At 35.4% G+C, this 20,801-nt stretch overlaps 1 protein-coding gene across 11 annotated transcripts in view; it reads right to left on the bottom strand.

Moving 5' to 3' along the window:
• LOC150087831 (bromodomain-containing protein 2-like) overlaps nt 1–20,801 on the bottom strand; it is a 676,121-nt gene that overhangs the window by 332,991 nt on the left and 322,329 nt on the right. For all 11 annotated transcript variants that reach the window (XM_090369219.1, XM_090369215.1, XM_090369216.1 and 8 more), the window contains one exon: nt 7,974–8,412. In XM_090369219.1, the coding sequence (XP_090225345.1) occupies nt 7,974–8,412 (439 nt within the window). The remainder of the gene's footprint in view (nt 1–7,973; nt 8,413–20,801) is intronic.

Below are 20,801 nucleotides of genomic sequence, written 5' to 3'. Positions count from 1 at the left end.
TTAAATTCCAAGCACTAGCCAACTTATGCACTAAATCAGATAATTCTTTTTGCTATGTCCTAAGCTTGGGTATCATTGCCTTCTTCAATATCTACAATAATTTTTTGTTGCATTGCACTCCTATACAATGTTTTGAAAACCTTTATAATTCCTTGATCCAAAGATTGCACTATGGACATTATTCATTGAAAGAAATACAGTAAACCCCAACTATTTGTGGGGGTTATGTTCCTGAGAAATGCTGCAAATATGGAAAACGCAAATACTGAGTTATTGCACTCATAGTAATAAAAGGGTTCCATTCCAAAGTATGAAATATATAAGAAAAACTAGTCTAAAATTTTGTCTATATGTATTATATGTACCTACATAATATGCCTATGTACAAGGACAAACATAGACAGTACATAGTGAAATACAAGCATAAGGCATTGAAATGAAAATAAGAAACAATTTAATATTACATGTAATATTTATTAGAAATTTCGAACAAATCTTTCAAAAACATATCAAGAATATGGATTGTTGGGTGAAAAATAACTCTTAATTGAAGTTTGTTTCTTCATTTTTTATTGAGCTCCTTTTGAATTTCCCTGTAAGGCAAGAGTAATTGTTCTAGGTCTCGTTTAAACTTGATGCTTCTTTCCAAATTAGGATCCATTTCCACCACCTTTTCTGAAAATTGTATGGAGAGGCTAAAGATTTCCTTTAATGATTTGTTATTTAATTCTGGTCTAACGATGTCAAGATTCTCCTCCTCAGGATTATTCTGGTTCTCATTTTACCTTGTTACTAATTCATCCACTGCACGAGTCTCAATAAGTTCCTGAATGTCTGTTGCGTCGATGTTTTCAAAGCCCCTGCCATCTATTCCCTGTGCAATTGCTACAACATTGGCAACCAGTTCATTGTTTTAGCAACAACCACTTCTGGCCACAATTTTTGCCTACACACGTTAATTATAGATGCTCTTATCTCATCAACTGATGCCTTGATGTTGATCAAGCAATCTGCGATGTTATAATTTTTACAACTTTCACTTACAGTTAAGTCTGACTCTCTTTCCATTTTTTCAATTAAGCCAGTAAAAGTTCTCCTAACATAGGACTTAAATGCAGCAATCACACCTTGGTCTAGCAGTTGTAAAAGTGATGTTGGGTGGGAAAAACACAATTTCAACATTTGGGTGGTGAACTTCTAGACTGCTTGGATGTCCTGGTGTGCATTATCAATAAGAAGCAGAACTTTGAAAGGAAAATATTTTGAAGCTAAGTATCTTTCTACCTCTCGTGCAAAGCTATCATTAAAAAAAAAAAAAAAACTACTCTCAATCTCAATCATTAAACTACTCTCAAAAAAGTGTAGTTGTTACCCAGGCTTTTTTATTGGATTTCCAATAAACCAGAAGTGATCTTTATTCTTTTCCTTCAAAGCACGTGGATTCTACAATTTATACACAAGCATTGGTTTGATGATGTGTCCACTAGCATTTGCACAAAAACAAAAGAGTAAGCTTATCTTTGGAAGCTTTGAATCCAGGAGCAGATTTCTCATTTTGTGTTAAGTATGTTCTGGCTGGCATTGTCTTCCAAAACACCCCAGTTTCTTATGCATTGAACACCTGTTCGGGAATATATCCTTTGTCCATAATTAATTTTTTTAATTATGTCAGGAAACTTTCTGCAGCCATGGAATCTGCTGATGCAGACTCGCCTACAGGTTTCATGTTATGAAGGCCATATAGATTTTTTTAAATCTTTCAAACCAGCCTTTGCTAGCTAAAAAAAAAAAAACTTATCCTGCCATTGCTATCACAAGTTTCGCTAAAGTGTTGATAAAGATGTTTTGCCTTTTCACGAATGATGAGCGAACTGAATGGAATTTTATTTTGAGTTTGGTCTTCTATCCACAGATTTAAAGCCTTTTCCATTTTTTCTAATTTAACATCATGAGTTATAGAGGAAATTTTTTAAGCAACTAGTGTGTTTTCATGGACACTATGGTGGATTTTTTCTTGATTGATCATAATGTTGACTCATTGATTTTATAATATTTTGCCACTGACGAGACACTTTCGCCATTAGAAATTTTATCTTATAACTCAATTTTACTTGCTAATGTCATCACTTTCTTTGATCTTTTCACAATTCCCTTGTTATTCATAGCCATATTTTTGTAGGGGTTAGAAAAGAACTTGTCCACAATAAAGTCACTTTCTTTTAACCATTAACATACTTGAAAGTCTGTTTACACTAACACACTGTAAATATTTCACTTTTGTAAGCATATCAATTAAAAGCAAACAGAACCCTCCATGACAAGTGCATAACACATACTGAACAAGGATTATCAGGAAACATCTGCACTCGCGATTTTGTCACCCCTCTCCACCCCAACCCACTGAGTGCTGTTTTGACCAGGTAAGATGGTTTTAGCCATGCCCATGTTTTTATGGCAGAAAATGTTCATGGTGCTTTAAAATTCACATTTTTTTTTTTTTTTTAGGTTTGATTTTATATTAAATCAGTGACCATGAATACATGAAACCGCAAATACCGGGGGTTTACTATACAAGATTTATGACCTTCAACTGCACATTTGGATGAGTTCTACAGTTATCTAAGGTAAACTAATTTTATATTTTATTGACTTGCAATAGTTCTGTGTCTCATTCTTTCAGAAAGTCAACGAAAATTTGAGACATCATCCAGGCATTTATTTTGCTCTTATATTCAAGTGGTAGGTTTTTGTACTTCTCTAGACACATGGATGCTTACTCTTCCCAATTACGAATATTTTTTTTTATTATTATTATTATTATTATTATTATGACTCATATTTTGTGTAAGAATTCTTGCTTTTGTCTACAGTCACTCTTTCTTTCTGCTTTTTTCCAGCTGTCGCATATTCATTTCCGAATAATAGAGTATGCTCAGACATTGCTCTAAAATAAACACCAGTTTCACCAGTGTTGAAAACATTCAGGACTAAATTCTTCCAATAAATTAGGCAAGACAATTTCCACTCACTTTTGTACTGACCCTGTATCCAAGTCTGATTTTAATCCATGAAGTATTTTGTATACAACATTGTCTCTCCTTCCACCATCTGTAGACTTAAAATTGTTTACACTAAGTTCATTTACGAATTCCTTCACCTTTTCACATAAGATATTTCTACTGACAAGGTCTTGCATTTGTGAACCATCTCAGAAGCACTTCTGCATGTTGATTCAAAATGTTAGATTGTTAATCTCTTGGCCACTCCTAATTCATGCAATTTTCTATTTTTAAAAGTTTACACAAAAGAGGCTGTGAAACACTGATGTCTCTTATGACTACACCATAAGCACTTAGAATATTGTTCTTTTCACTCAAACTTAAATCTCCAAGTTTCTTAGACATTTATAGTCTAAGAAAAAATAAATCACTGTTCAAATTTTGATGGCCATGAGACAACATGTCCATCATTGGCGGACATGATATAACATGTTCACTTGTGGGAAAATTTCAAATGGTTGGACAGGGTAATTACATACATAGTTTTAAACCATTACAATAGTGGATTAGATTGCTCCTTTCCCCAACCATATAGGCTATAGGCTGATAGCAAAAACAATTTTCTTGATTGTTTGCTTGCTTTTGTGTACAGACCTCTCTCTCTCTCTCTCTCTCTCTCTCTCTCTCTCTCTCTCTCTCTCTCTCTCTCTCTCTCTCTCTCTCTCTCTCTCTCTCTCTCTCTCTCTCTCTCTCTCTCTCTCTCTCTGTGTGTGTGTGTGTGTGTGTGTGTGTGTGAAGGCTACAGACATGTGGCAGGGATTAGAAGTTAAAAGGTACTGCTTTCATGTGACAAGGAATGAGGTCATAAACATTATTTTCACTTGGGTCAGAGTTGTAAATAACCAAAAATTCCTGACTTATACACAATTTTAGGTGTTCTGGAAGCATATTTCTCCAAATTGAAACAAAAAAATTATATCAATAATTGGCATTACAATCATATAAAGCAGCAGAGTTTACAAACATTATAACATAAGTGGTTTTCTGGACTTTCATTTTTTATTATAATAAGCAGTTGATAACAATAACCAGCAATAACATTAACTAGTATTCAGTGTATTTCACATTTCCAATTACTCGACTCCAGCAAATTTAATCCATGTGCATTCATGAAGATGTTCTACACATCTAACTGAATGGGATCAAAGATATAGCCGAACAATAATACTACCAATTCCCAAAAATTTCTTGTTTTGTTGACTAACTTCCCCTTCCCTGGTCATTAATTACTATCCAGTTAACAACACTAAAATATCCTTTTCATAATTGCATTTCATTTTGATTTGATGCTAGTTTGTCAAAGTTTATAATGCAGCCTCCCCAAGACATTTGACCTTTAGATTTTGTTATTAAGGGATCTTTGTTTCTTTCATTTACCCAAGTTGGCTCAGATATGAACTATATCTCCACTTCATTGGGATGTAGATGGACCAATTTTTGTCAGTATTCATAAGATAATGAAATTGCTAACAATCAAATAACAATCCCTTTAAGAGGGTGCATCTATCCCTTTACAGGATAGATGCACCCTCTATCCCTTTATCAATGTGGTTTATGAAAACCACTTTATTCCAAATCTTCAGGGTAAACTGCAGCCATTATCGATCTACTGCAGGATGGTCCATTTCCCTCAACAATTAATGTTGAGGGAAATGGACCATAATCTACCATGCTGGTCCAGTGTGGATTAGCAGATCGACCGTATTTAGCAGTCAGGCACTTGAACCCCAGTCTACTCAAAGAGTGTGTGCTACTACACTCCTGTTCCTAACCACTCGGCTATGGAGGCCGTTTGGAATTTTCAGGGTATGGAAGTTAAAAGAAACTTCCCCCACCCCAACATAATGGGGCAAGGTCACAAAGGACAAATGTGGTTCCTGATTTCCTTAGCAAATATTATCATAATAGGGTTAGGTCATATTGATATCCTAGTTGCTTTGGAGATGGATGTTCCTGGCCACTGTACTTGCCAGAATCAATCTGTAAATGTTAAATCTGTAGTTAAGAACTGCAAGCTTAATCAAAGCTATATGAAAAATAGCACCAAAGAAACACTAGCAGCATTGACGGAATATTTCTTCAAATGATATTGGATGCTAAGTGTATTTCCACACTGACAATGTTTCTGATTAATATTAGCCATATGATGCAAGGAAGATCTTTTTGAAATCTTTCCTCATATAGGCACCATTTCATAGCTCTTGTCAGGCAGGCCACCCATTTCTGGACCTTCCAAGAAGTTCGATGTCTTCTTTTTTAGATGCAATCTCCATACTTCGACATGGTATTGTGGTTTTTTTTTTTTTTTTTTGTTGCTGTTGGCACATCGGCTCTGTGGCCATAATGCACCTCCCAAGGTTTTTGCAGTACTCTGATCCAAGCCCGAGGCGGGATTCGAACCTGCCGCCTTTGGGTTGCCCGGTAGGCACTTTTACCCACCTGGCTAGCCCGGTCGGCGACATGATATTGTATTCCAAATGCAGTCTTATAGTTGCCTTATACATCTCTAGAGAAAATGTTCCATAAATCATCAAACAGCCACAATGGGGGCCTCCACGCCACTTGTCAACACTAAACAAAGAACTTCATATCCACTCATATCGTAACTTCCAAATTCCTTTCTTCCTCTACTGCTTTTAATTCAACCCCACAAAGCATATAACCTATTCTGGGGGCACTGTACTCTAAGTGTAACACCTTGCATTTTGCTGAAGTAAAACATAGCTGCTGCTTTTCTGACCACCTCTATAGCCTATACAGTCATCCTGGAGCGCTGCTTGTTGCTGATCATTAACAACTCTCCCAAACTTGACATTGCACCCTCTATCCCTTTGTCAATGTTGTTTATGAAAACCAAACAGCAGTCTCAGAACAAATCCCTGGGGGTAACCCAATTTAAGACTAAACCCCAAATGGAAGGGTAATCAATTAATCATAACCCTCTGCCCAACCTAACCTTCCTATGATCCATCTAAGATGGCTTACGCACAATTCCAATGCTATAATCTTTCACGGGAATGAGTCACGTGCTTTGATAAAATCCAAATAAATAACACCCAGCTTATGAGTGTTGAAATGGTTGATCAGTTTAGTTACAAGCTCACTGCTGCATGATACATGTATGGGGGAAGGGTTCTATTCAGCTATCATATAAAGTCACTTTCCATTCATCTCAGTGATTTCTCACCCAGATGAATGGAAAGTGACTTTAAGAACCATTTTCTTCCAATTTTCTGGAAGAAAATCTGGATTTTTGCCATGCAATCTTCATCAGAGGCTGACTAATTCAGCCAAGTGAGAAAAAAGGCCAAAAATATTTCGGCTATCCTCGGTCTAGAAGACTGAAGCCCATAATTGTTGAAATTGGTGCATTAGGGTAAGAGTAAGTAGGTGGCACAAATGTTAAAGCAATTTCCTCTTTACAAAACCATGTTGTATTTCCTTCAGAATTCCATTTCTATCTAAGTATTCCTGTATTGCACTCTTTATTGTTGCTTTCATGATTTTCCCCTATTGCTGAAGTTGGACTGACTGAGCTGCAGTTACCCACATTACACTTAACTGTTTTTACATACTGACAATATACTGGCACTCCTCCAACATAGAGGACTTTTAAAGTAGTTCAATGCATTCTCTCTCGACACATCTGTCAGAATTACTGGGTATGTGCCATTAACTCGAGGAGATTTACTTGAATGCAAGCTCAAAAGCTCTTCTAATAACAAGCTTATGAAATTTCAGTATCACTAATTTTTTCACACTGCTTAGCCTCTGCTCACTGGAGCGTTTTGTCTGTGATGAGCAATGAGAAGTACCTGTTCAATTCATCAGCTGGATTATCTGACTCTCCCAAACCTTTTTGTATTCTTTTTGAAAAATACTTCATTAACCCTCTATTTATTGCGGAGCAATTCGACCCCGTGCAGCAAACAGCAATTAGTGCTTCGGCTACTCCACACAGCTGAAACTCCTAATATTGGTGTTGTTAAAAATCATATATCTTTGAATTGGTCGCAGAATTCTAGAAATGTCTTAATTATTGCACAATTAGTAAAAATCCATGATTAAGCTAAACCTAATTACAGTATATGCATATGCTGACTGATATAGGTCAATCAACACATGCATGTAATTAGTTTAATTTTATATTGATAGTAATTCTGCTTTACTGCCACATGCTTTCCTCCAATCGGTAACACTCTCTCTCTGGCTTTGTGACATTGAAGCATCATCTGCAATCAAACTGTTTACTAGCACACTTCGTGTTTCATGCAGTGAACACTGCTGTTAGTGATACACTCCTCAAATCAAAGCATTTTTTAATTTCAAAAATCATGTTTTTAATATAGAACATGAATTTTTCATGATTGTGTTCATAAAAGTGAAATTATAGGTGGCATCAAAAAAGAACAATTCTGAATTATTTTTTGCTGATTTTTCAAATTTTCATGTGGCCAATACAGAGTAATAAGGAAATGAAACTATCATTATTATTATTTTTTGAACTTGTATATACAAATTTGTATATTAATAACCTATATAACATCTGTGGCTGTACTGGCAGATGACAATATTTTTTCAATATTATATACCACATTCTCTAATAATTATAAACAATAACTGCAATGCACTTTCTTTCTATACAAAAAAAAAAAAATAATAAAATAAAATGACATTAAAATACTGATTCTCAAAATATGGTCTCTGCTCCATTGTAGACCCATGCAAGCTCTAAGTGGCCTGCAGGCTGCTCAAAAGTGCTTTTGCACTGGATTGAGCAAATGATCTGCATGGTCTTTTATTCAGTAAAATGGTCCATGAACCAAAAAAAGATTTGAGAAACATTGGATTAAAAAAATAAATTTAAAAAAAAAAAAAAAAAATTTATGGAAAACAAAATACAACAATAATTACCAGGTAATTTATTGATATCAAGACTTAGCTGTCTCTTTTCATCATATGACATTGGTTTAGCATTATCTTCATCTTCACTATCAAATGTTAAAACAGACTTCTTTTTAGACTTGCTATTTGACCTTTGTCGTTTAGCTTGGTTGGGCAATTTACTGGGATTCTGACATTTTGGAGGGGTTGAATTTTTATTTTTTCCTGATTTTGGTACCTTTGGTTGTGACTGAGGAACCTGTGAAGGAGCAGGAGGTGGTGGTGGTGGTGGAGGAGGAGGAGGTGGTGGTGGAGGAGTATTGACAGCTACTTCTGGAGAGACAGGCTCAACCTCTTGTTTGACTTCAGTAATTTCCTCTTTCTCTTTCTTTCTTTTTTTCTTTTTCCTTTTATCTCGTTTTCGACTTTCTGCAGCTAGTAAGGCAATTTGCTCTGTCACCTTCTTTAACTGCAAATAAAAACAGTATGATCAGAAAATATACACTAGGCACATAAATCAATGCATCTCACACTTGTTAAGAAAAAAAAACTGGACAAAAATAAAACAAATTGAACCAAACCAGTGTCAAGATATAAAGTAAAGGCAAATGAAGACATATAATATAAAATAAAGTTATGTAAAGAAGATTTAAAGAGCTGATTAATGTCATCAAATTAAAAGTTAAACATTTGGTTAAATAATATATTAATTACTTAGTTAACAATAAAGTTAAATAATAAAGGTTAAATATCAGAATCTGATATTGTAATATATGGAGAATTGTATTTTTATGATTATGTAAGGCTATGTGTGTTATAGAGTGTAAGCCAAGAATGGCAATGGAAGATGCTTGAGCCCAGTAAATATTAAACCTCTGGAACAGTAGGGATATGGAAAGAGTGCTATAAGCTAAAACCAAAGAGAAAACCCTTTTAAAAAAAAACTCCCTTCACTTTGCCTAATTCAGCTCCAGTTTATTACCTACCCTCTTTTAACACCTCCCCTCCTTCTCTCTCATCATATGTATAAAATCATCCTATCTGCTGGGCTAGCATTAGTAGAGGCATATGATGCAAGAAAGCAAGCTTATGCAGCATCAGCCAGAAAAAAAAACAAAAAAAAAAAAAAAAACTTCCACTTCACCCCTACGTTCGTTCGAAATACCTGTCCAGCTGAGCCTTAAATTTATTTAGGCTATCAACTTCCACAACAAGGGATGGAAGTCTGTTCCACCAACCAACTGCCTACTGGCTAAAGACAAATTTCGAGACATCTATCCTACATCTGTCTTTCCTCAATTTGAATTTATGCCCTCTCAGGTGATTATTCTGAGCAAGAGGAAGAATCCCATCAGCATTAAGCATGCTCAAACCATTCAAGGCTTTATACACCTCAATCAGATCACCTCGCCGGTGCCTAGTCTCCAGACACTGTAATTTGCAAAACTTAAGCCTTCCTTTGTAAGAACAACCCTTTGTTCCATTCACTAATCTTGTTGCCCATCTCTGTACTCGTTCCAACAGCTCTACATTCTTCTTGAAATGAGGCCTCCAGACCTGTATACATTATTCAAGGTATGGCCAGACCATTGCCTTATACAAGGGAATAATCATCTCCTTATCCCAGCTAGAAAAATTCCTATATATCATTGACAAGACACAATGAGCTACTCTTGCAGCCCGTCTGCACTGCTCAAAGAACTTCATATCTGCCTGCACAATTACCCCCAGATCCTTTTCATTCACTACCACTGTCAGTGTAGTACCACAGAGTTGATACATTGCTCTGGGGTTGCTGTTTCCCATATGTAGTACTTTACATTTGTCAATGTTAAACTTCATTTGCCACCTCTCAGCCAATCTGCTCAACCTTTACAGATCCTGTTGCAGCAGCATAGCATCAGTAGTGTCCTTAACAACCCTGCCAACTTTTGTATCGTCTGCAAAATTGGATATTAAGCTTGATATACCATCATCAATATTATTTATAAATACAGAAAACAATAATGGACCCAACACTGAACCCTGAGCGACTCCACTAATAACATTAGTCCACGATGAGCAGTGTCATTGATTACCACTCTGTCTTCTCCCCCTCAACCACCCCTTTATCCATAGCAGCAATTTGCCTCCAATGCCACACTGCTCCAGTTTGTGCAGCAGTCTTCCATGTGCAACAGTATCAAAAGCCTTTCTAAGATCCAAGTATATAATATCAAAGTTATTCCCTGCATCCAGTTCTTTTGTGACTGCATCATAGTATCCAATCAAATTGGTCAGGCAAGACTTCCCCTTAACAAAACCATGATGTGTCCGAGCTATAACTGAAGTCTTGTCCAGATGATCCTGCAGTGCTTCCTTAAACAGTGCTCCCATTAATTTTCCTGGAATAGAAGTTAAACTCACAGGTCTATAATTACTTGTGTCAGCCTTTGATCCTCCTTTGTGAATTGGGGTCACAATTGCACATCTCTAGTCTATGGGTACCTCCCCTGAGTCCAAGGAGGCTAGCTGTTGATTCTGTTGATAAAGTATCAACTTTCACGATAGGGCTTAGTGTTTAGGTCCAACGTATACTGACAGGTAGCAATCAGAAACAGACAACTTCTGCTAATTATTATCGGGATGTGCTGAATAGTGCCAGTCCTTGTTAATGTACCATTTGATGTATCCCTGTACTAATAATTGGCAATAATTTTATTAACTTCATATATATATAAAATGTATAGATAAGTAATAGCTGCAAAGGAAAGAAAAGAAGGGTAGAAAACTACAAAAAAAAAAAAAAAAAATATATATATATATATATATATATATAATGAAACTAAAATAAAATTAAAATTAAACCAGTAGTATGGCAAATCAGTAGAGCGGAAATAGGTTAAACTAAACATAAAAAAATCAAACTAGTAGGGAGGGGAAGAAAGGTAACCAAGACAAAGTATTGTAGAAGCAATGCTCCAAAATAATTTAGAAAATCTAAATGAGTAATTAAGTTGAACCAATTAAATTTTGAAAGCCAATTAAATAAGAATTTGATGGTGCCTTCCTTGATGTAAAAAGCTTGACATTTGATAGCGATGTAAAAAGACCTTTTTACACCAGGTCCGAATTATGAATAATAGAGACCGAAGCTAACTACAATAAAAATAAGATGAAATAAACACAAATAAATGGACACAAATAGTTGAGATGCCCTATATCAACAGAGGACCACAAGACTAATGATAGTCTGGGAATCACTGCATTTTGAACATTAGACAAATTGCTGCAAGAGCAAACCAATCGAAAGATCAGCACCCCATTGGATTGAAAGATCAGCTCCCCATTCAATCAATAGATTGAACCGCCAATGCACAGGATTTGAATAACAGTGGTCCTTACGAAGTGAAATACAGTGGAACTTCTCTATTACAAACTTCTATTTAACGAATCTCTATATCGCGAATTTTTTCACGAAACATTGCACCTTGAAACAAAATTACATGTAAAATTAACCCCATATAACGAAGTGTTAGTCTCTATAACGAATTTTTAAAAAAATTAGTAAAAGCATTTTTGAAGATTTTCAAGCATTTACTGCTAAACAGCCGCTCAAATATACTGCCTCCTTCCTTCCAAAATTGTGCATTAGCATCTGGAATTAAATAATCATCCTTTCAGTGAACACTTGTGGCCATTGATACCTGTAGGAGTGGCTTTGTTTCATTTTTGTTAGTTATTAAACCAAATGGGTTTTCTTAAGTGGTCGTAAACTTCACAATAAATAGGGTAAATTTGTAAATTGATGTTGGCTCAGGGGAAAACGAAATTCGCTGCGGTAAACCTTTAGCATGCTGCGGCGGCAATGCATAGAATGCTACCATAGTTGGTTTTTAGTAACGCCTACTGAGTGACATTCGCTTCTCACCTCAATTGTACCACGTGACCTTCATGTCAATCATTATATGATATGTCCATTCTCGTCTAATTGGACTCCCAGTAGATGGTTTTCATGATTTTTTTTTTTTTTTTATTTCGTTCGTCATCAATCACATAGGCTATATGCTCTTGTATTTTTTTTTATTTATTTATTTTTTTTTCCTGAAAAGTAACATACAGCATACATTAATCATAAATTTTGTTTCGTGTATATATGAATGAAAGCAGAATAAAAGAAATTCACAAAGTCGTATATTTCTTCAAAGTGAGTGATACTGTTGAGTTCGCAAGCGAACGTCATTGAGTACACGGTACCTGTACTAACAATTCACTATATGGCCAGTGCAGCGAAGTTCGCGGTGTATGTATCGGCAAGAACTGCAGTCCAGTAATTTTTACAATTGCGAAAACAATGTCGAAGAGAAGTGTTTAGGTATTAATGATAAAGCAAAGATTGTTATGATATTGACCAGGATTTTAAGAAAAAAGATGTTGCGGAGAAATATGGCATATCTGCAAGCAGTTTATCTACGATTTTAGAAAAATCGAGAATCAATTTTAAATGCAATTGAAGCAGGAGCAGGCAAGAATCAAATTAAGTTGTATATATACGAAGATGTTGATAAAGCTGTTCTAACATGGGTGCAAATGATACGTGAAAAGAATATCCCAATATCGGGCCTAATAATTAAGCAACAAGCTCTGAAATTTGCACAGTCCTTTGGACATACAGAATTTAATGCAAGCACTGGGTGGCTAGATAAATTTAAGAAGTGCCACAAAATTGTGGAAAAGGTTATTTGTGGAGAAAGTGTTAATGTAAGTGAAGAAGATTGCAACAGTTGAAGGAACAATACCTTAAAAAAGATTTTGGAAGAATATGAGCGTAAGGAAGTTTTTAATGCTGACAAAATGGGTTTATTCTTTAAATGTTTACCGAATAGAACACTTGCTTTTAAGGATAAATGTTTTGGCGGAAAACAAAGCAAAGAAAGAAAGAATCACTGTGCTAGTTGGAGCAAATATGACAGGAAGTGAAAAATTAAGACTTTTAGTCATCGGAATATCAAAAAACCCAAGATGTTTTAGAGGCACAAAATCTTTGGAAGTTGACTACACCTTTTAATAAAAAAGCATGGATGACAAGTGATATTTTTGAAGAATGGATATTAAAACTAGACAAGCGTATAAAAAACAGGAAAATCGTGTTGGTAACTGACAACTGTCAGGCACATCCTGCCAGTATTTCTGCTAAACTTAAAGGTGCAAAATTGTTTTTACCACCAAACGTAACGTCAAAACTCGGGGAGGAAATGTTTAGATTGGACTGCAGGAAGTTTTATTTTAGCCAGCGAGTTATAAATTACTGGAATAAGTTGCCTTCATGGGTGGTAGAAGCCGACAGTTTGGGGAAATTCAAAGGTCATCTGGATAGTACTTTTGGGTAAGGGAAGTGCGTAGGATGATAGCTTTAATTTCCTTTTTATTTTTTTTATTTATTAATTATTATTATTCAGTTATTTATTTTATTTTATTTATTTATTTATTTTTATTATTGTTTTGTTCGAATTTTTTTTTTTTTTTTTTTTTTTGGCTGGTGCAGCATAAGCCATAGGCTTTCTTGCACCATGTGGCCGTTACTAATACTAACTCCAGCCAATGGACCAAGGCATTATTAAAAATTTTAAATTTCATTATCAAAAGAGAATAATGAAGATCGTCAATGCATTGTCAGAAAATAGAAACTTGGAGGCTACAATTAACCTTAGATTGCATCTCTGAACTGGCAAAAGTTTGGACAAACGATGTCACTGAATACACTATTCAAAATTGTTTTTCGAAAGCGCGATTTGCATTGAATACAGAAGTCGAACAATGACTGGACGAACAAGATGAACTGCCCCTTTCACAACTGAAAAACTTTTGGACATTATTGGAATCGTCTGGAAACATCGAAAATGAAATAACACTGGATAGTTATGTTTATGTAGATCACAGCAGAACACCCAAATGAAGATGAAATACTGCTGAACAGTGTTAAACGCGACCTTGATCACGAAGAAATTAACGATGATGCATCAGAACAACCCATAGAAAAGCCAACGGTTCGTATGGGTCTACAGTTTTGTGAAAATGTTCCTGATAATGTTTTTAATGCTCTGAACAAATGTGAGGTTTTCTTTGAGAATCAGAATTTTTTAATTGTACAGTGCAAACGAAAATTACAGGATTTTTTTTTAATTTGTGATACTTAACGGCGAAAATTGGGTAAACTTAATTTAAATAAGTGTTTTTGAAATAAAATATATTAAAAATAAATGTAGATTCGTTTTCATTTTCTAATTAGATAATTTCTAATAAAAAAGATATTCTCTGTATAACAAAATTTCTCTATAACGAATTTTTTCACTGGATTTATCGAATTCGTTATAGGGAAGTTCGACTGTATATAAAATAGAACAGATACAAGCACTCATGTGGAAAAACCACACCACTGACGAAATGAATGATGAACCAGATTATATAAATATTAGACTACAGAGGGCAGTATGGGTGCAGTGCTAGCATATCATCCCACTACAACCATGCAGAGGAAAATATGCAATTATGCTGTTTGCCCTACTATTTTATCTTCTTTTATTAATTTCTTTTATTAATTTTCATTAATTTTGTGTGTGTGTGTGTGTGTGTGTGTGTGTGTGTGTGTGTGTGTGTGTGTGTGTGTGTGTGTGTGTGTTTATTAATATATTGAATAAAGTATGCATAAATGGATATGAAAATTACACACAGTGCCAGAAACTAGAAGGGTGAGGATAGTAGAAAAGGAAATGTAGCAGATATGTTAAAGATAAAAGAATGTTAATATCCTAAAAGTTATGATGAATTAAGAAAATTATGAGCTGAATTACAGCCCATAACTTTCTTAATTCATCATAACTTTTAGCCAACAGAAGGTGGGTGAACTATAAAGTAAAATTAGTACAGTAAAATACAAATAAAACAAAAATAAAAAGTGGTACAGCTGTCATCAGATGTGGGAGGTAAGATATTTGGATAACAGTCGAATATCAGTAAAGCGAATGTGCAGAATATGTCAGCTGAAGCAAATATTGATACACGATAAGGTAATTGATTGGAGGACTGCACCTGACCATGTATCAGGAACTGTGTTTTTATACTTTCCTGGTAGTAGACAAAAGGTGAAAGACCAAAAAGCAGCAAAAATGAAATTAGCACTTTCTAATACAGTATGGACAAGGTAGTCCCAATGCAGTGTCATTTATTAAGGTTAAAATAAGGATCAAGTTAGAATAAGATATGGTGAATATTTTTAAGAGTAAATGCATAAGGCATAATGCATTATGGGTTTAAATTAACTATACAGGGTGTTTCAAAAGTGATGGTCAATAATTTAAAGGTGAACTGTACAGACTACAATATGCAAAAAAGCCTAGTAAACATGGGTCCTTAAGTGAATCATTTTTGAGATATTGCACATTTCTAGTTGGGATCCACCACTGACTTGTTTGTTTAGGTTATGTTATGCTCATTCTCTCCCTTCCCCCTCTCTCAATGCTCTGATACGTAGCAGTACTTGTCAAAGGATAGTCAACGTGGAAAGAGGTTACAGCAATGAAGAATACTTAAATCCTATGGATTTTTGTATCTGAGGTCATGTAAAAAGCTTGGTGTACACTTCTGACATTAACACAGATGAGGAATTGCAGTGTTGGTTTGGAGCCTTTCAGCAAATCAGAAATGACCAGGAATGCATGAGAGGATTCACAACTCAGTGCAGAAGACTGCAAAGCTGAGTAAGCTTGCAAGCACAGAATTTTGAATGCCTTTTGTAACATCTGTAAAATCCTGTGGTGCTGAAACCAAAAATTAAATATGTATTATCTTATGTTTAATAAAACCAGATTTAGCGAAGGATTCGCAGCTTTTTGCTAAACTAGTACTCCCATAGTCAGTGGCAGATCTTAACTGAAAATGTGCATTATCTCGAAAACAGTTCATTTGCGGCCTGACGTTCACTGGGACTTTTTTGCTTATTTTAGTTTGTACTGGTCACCTTTAAATTACTGATCAACATTTTTGAAACATCCTGTATAATATCAGTGTAATTTAAAATAACTATATGCAACAAGGCATAATACATTAAGAGTAACAGTTTAATATCTCTATAATATCGCTGTATATACACCATAGATAACTTAAGAAACTACAATGGTAGTGTGGGAGGCATCATTTGCTCTGTATCCTATATTGTGCTCTTCCTTCACAAGTTGCCATGGTATTGCACTACCTCGAATGAGTACCACCACCACCACCACCACCACCACCACCCAGACGGCACCGTTTCAAAGCTATTGGCCTAACATCGGTGGGTGGGCAGGTACCCTGGTATTGTAGACATGACAATCCAGTTGTGAAGATAATCACACAATATAAGAGATGCCAAAAGGTTTATATGATAATATTTAAAATAACTAAATGCAACAAGGCATAAGACATTAAGAGTAAGAGTTTATTATTTATATAATATTGGTGTATATACATCATAGATAACTCTTAAGAAACTACAATGGTAGTGTGGGAGGCACCATTTGCTCTGTATCTCATATTGTGCTCTTCCTTCACAACGAGTTGCCATGGTATTGCACTACTGATGATATGCCAATAGCTTTGAAATGGTGCCGTCTGGATAGTGGTACTCACTAAGGATAAGTAACAATAGTCTTCTCTATTAGTGAAGTGTTACTGATTCGAGGTAGTGCAATACCATGCCAACTTGTTGTGAAGGAAGAGCACAATGTGAGATACAGAGCAAATGATGCCTCCCACACTACCATCATAGTTTCTTAAGAGTTATCTATGGTGTATATACACCGATATTATATAAATTATTGGTGTAAATACACCACAGTTTACCCACAAATTTAACTATCTGAGTAGTATAAAGGCACCATTTGATTTTTATCTCATATTGTGGCAACCTTCACAACATACCAGTCATTGCACTACTTCAAATAAATAACACTTCTCTAGTAGAGGAGACTACTATTATTTATTCTCAGTGGGCAACCACCAACCAGAGGGCACCATGTCGGAGCTTGTTGGCTCTCTCATCAGTGGGCGGGCAGGTATCCTGGTAATGCAAACATGCCATCACAGTTGTGAAGTTAATTCCCCACTGTCGAGGTAGTGCAATACCATGCCAACTCGTTGTGAAGGAAGAGCACAATATGAGATACAGAGCAAATGATGCCTCCCACACTACCATCATAGTTTCTTAAGAGTTATCTATGGTGTATATACACCGATATTATATAAATTACTGGTGTAAATACACCACAGTTTACCCACAAATTTAACTACCTGAGTAGTATAAAGGCACCATTTGATTTTTATCTCATATTGTGGCAACCTTCACAATATACCAGTTATTGCACTACTTCAAATAAATAACGCTTCTCTAGTACAGGAGACTACTATTATTTATTCTCAGTGGGCAACCACCAACCAGGCGGCACCGTGTCGGAGCTTGTTGGCTCTCTCATCAGTGGGCGGGCAGGTATCCTGGTAAAGCAAACATGCCATCACAGTTGTGAAGTTAATTCCCCACTGTGAGAGATGCCAAATGGTGAAGATAATGATAATATTTTGAAGAGTAAATGCACAAGGCATAATGGGTTATGGGTTGAAATTAACTAACTCTTGAGTTACTGCTATACATATGCAGTACTATGCATTTGTCAATATTAAACTTCAGTTGCCACTTCTCAGCTCAGCTCATCTGCCTAACTTTTCTAGATCCTATTGCAATAGCATTCTCTCTTTACTGTCATCAATAACTCTGCCAACCATTTTATCATCCACAAACTTGGACATTAAGTCTGATATATCTTCATTTCTTTCACTGATAAATACACAAAACAACAACAGCCCCAGCACCAAACCCTGGGGAACTCGACTAATAACATTAGTCCAAGATCAGTGTCCATTTATTACCACTCTGTTTTCTCCCATTGAACCATCCTTTTATCAATTGCAGAAATTTGCACTTAAGGCCATACTGCTCCAATTTGTCCAGAAGTCTTCCATGTGCAACGGTATCAAAAGCTTTCCTGGAATCCAAGTATACGATATCAAAATTATTTTTTGCATCCAGTTCCTTTGTGACCACATTGTAGTATCCAATCAAATTGGTCAGACAAGACCAATGCTGTGTCTTGTTAACAAACCCATGCTGTGTCTGAACTATTACTTTAGTCTTGTCTAGATGATCCTGCAATGCTTTTTAAAACAGTGACTACATTATTTTCCCCAGAACAGAAGTTAAACTAACAGGTCTTTAATTATGTGCCACCCTTTGAAATGGGGATATATTTGCACATTTCCAGTCCATGGAAACTTCCCTTGAATCTAAGGATGCTCTCATAATTATGGTTAAGGGTTTGCTTATTCCCTCACTGCCTCCCTTAATTTCACTGGATAGATTCAATCCACTCCAGGTGACTTTTTTTATATTTAACTTCAATAATTTCTCCTCCAGTTCGCTCTCCATTATTACAAAATCATTTAGCTCCCTGTTAGAGTTTATTAAATTTCTGTCCTACCCTTCCTTACAGAATTCCTCATCTGTAAATGTAGATGCAAAATACTCATCCAGTTTGTTAGCTATCTGAGAAGGATCATCAGCAGTTGAACGATAAATATCAAGTGGAGCAATCTGATTCATCTCCTTCCTTCTAGAGTTTACGTAAATAAAAAAAAGTCTTTGTTCTTTTTCTTTGCATCCTTTGCCAAGGATTTCTTGTAATCAGCCTTTGTTTGCTTAACCTCCTTTGTGACTTGATTACAGACTAGCCTATATCTACCATATGCTTCTTTGTCGCCTAATAATTTATATGCATCCCATGCATTTTTCTTCTCTGTCACAAGCCTCATTAGTTCATCTGACATCCATTTAGGTCTAAATCTTGAACAATATTTCTTGGTTGGTATGAAGAGCCTAGTAGCTTCCAAGACTAATTCCTTGAAGGTTTCCCATTTAGAATTCACTGTTTTTAATATTATCAGTTGATCCCACTGTAGAGAATTTAAAAACTGCCTGAAACCACTACATTCACCTTTATGAAAGCAAAAACTCTTCCCTTTACCCTTGATGGTAATTACATCTTTAAGTAAATCCCCACATCAATACACTGTGATCACTGTCATCTGGTGGTTCCTTTACCTGCAAATTCTTAATGCATGGATAATAACTGCTTATAATCAGATCAAAAGTATTACTCCCTCTTGTTGCACTTCAAACATGTTGCTGTAGAAAGCAATCCTCAAATAAATCCACAAAAGTCTTGCTAGCATGTGAGTGGCCAATGCACAAGTTCCAGTCAATATCTGGAAATTTAAAATGCACATAAGACATTCTGATTTACTAGCCCACTCTTTATTTCTCTGCACAATTGTTCGTTGTGCTCATGAGAGTCATTAGGCCTATAACACACTCCTATCCTACTCTCATTTTCCCTTTCCCAGTGCTTACTTGTAATTACTTGTTTCATGATGACACCCAGCAGTTCTTGAAATCTCCAGCAACTTGCTCTCTAGGCTGCTGCAGCTAATCATTCCAATAGAAGCAGTGCAAGAATCACTTTCACCTCTGCCTGCAGCTACTGTTAATCTTTTAGTCTGGAACTTAGTTAATATTCATGTCAGTGGTAATAAAGTTATTAGTATAGCAGAATAATCAACAACGTATTACTATCACAATATACCTATTACAACAACGTATTACTATCATAATTTTATGATAACCCCACCAAACAGTGACTGTTTGGTGGGGTTATCATAAAATTATATTGATGCTATAAACGAAGTTTACTGTAAGTGTGCAATCAAGACAAACATGTAGTCTACCAAAATTGGTACTATATTGCTAGTGGGGTACATATTACCAATGAATATATATTCAGAAAATTTTAATGCAACAATGTTACAAATTAAGCTCTTTACTATCTCTAGTTGTCTCTTGGTAAAAATTAATAACTCAAAAACTACTGGCTGTATTGAAAAAGTTTTTACACTGTAATCAGCACACATTATATGCATTTGCAAATGCATATTGTGACCATTTTAATTATTAGTGCCTATGCCGATGCATATAACATAAATACTACTAGAAACACTGCATATTAATTTTGGGATTAAACTCTAAAATGATCTCAATCATTGGAAACTATATTACAATAACATTTACCTAAAAACAAGATTTCACTTAGCTTGGGAAAACATGTCAATGATGTTGGATGACAATATGCTGTTTGAATGTGTAACATGACCATGACTTTTTCAAGGATCTTTGTCTTGTCCTGATAAACAGCAATATCCCTTACAATAATGTAAGTAATTCAGTTTTCAAATAAGTTTCGAAAAATATTGTATAAATCAAAACATTCCGGAGGAATCTAGCTTGGAGAAGAATGATCTTGATGATATTGCAATGATATTATCTGTTAAACATCGAGATACTGAAGAAAATTGCATTTGAATGTCTGCCAAAGAAATGGTTGATGCATTTGGCCATTATGCTACACATTTGGTATGTGGGAAATTAGTCTTCTCATCTGCATTTGCTTATTAATAAGGTTCTTAAAATCCGAATCGCTCCACAATTTTTTGAAAATGATTCTTTGCAGTTATGGTCAGACTGAGAATCCATTCATAGCAAAAAAAAAAAAGTCTGCAGTTTTGTTAGTGATTTTCTTCATATATGATAAAAGCACCCGCTTTTATCATATATTGCTAATTACAAGTCTTGTATTTATAAATGATATTGATGAAGGTATATCAGGCTTAATGTCCAAGTTTGTAGATGACACAAAGGTTGACAGGGTTGTTAATGACAGTAATGGCAGTGTATTACTACAA

This window comes from Mastigoproctus giganteus, chromosome 3 (genome assembly GCF_048544385.1).
Source record: "Mastigoproctus giganteus isolate SK-2022 chromosome 3, ASM4854438v1, whole genome shotgun sequence".
NCBI classification, from domain to species: Eukaryota; Metazoa; Arthropoda; class Arachnida; order Uropygi; family Thelyphonidae; genus Mastigoproctus; species Mastigoproctus giganteus.
Note: the sequence above shows the minus strand (reverse complement) of the source record. Positions and strands in the feature narration are given on the sequence as shown.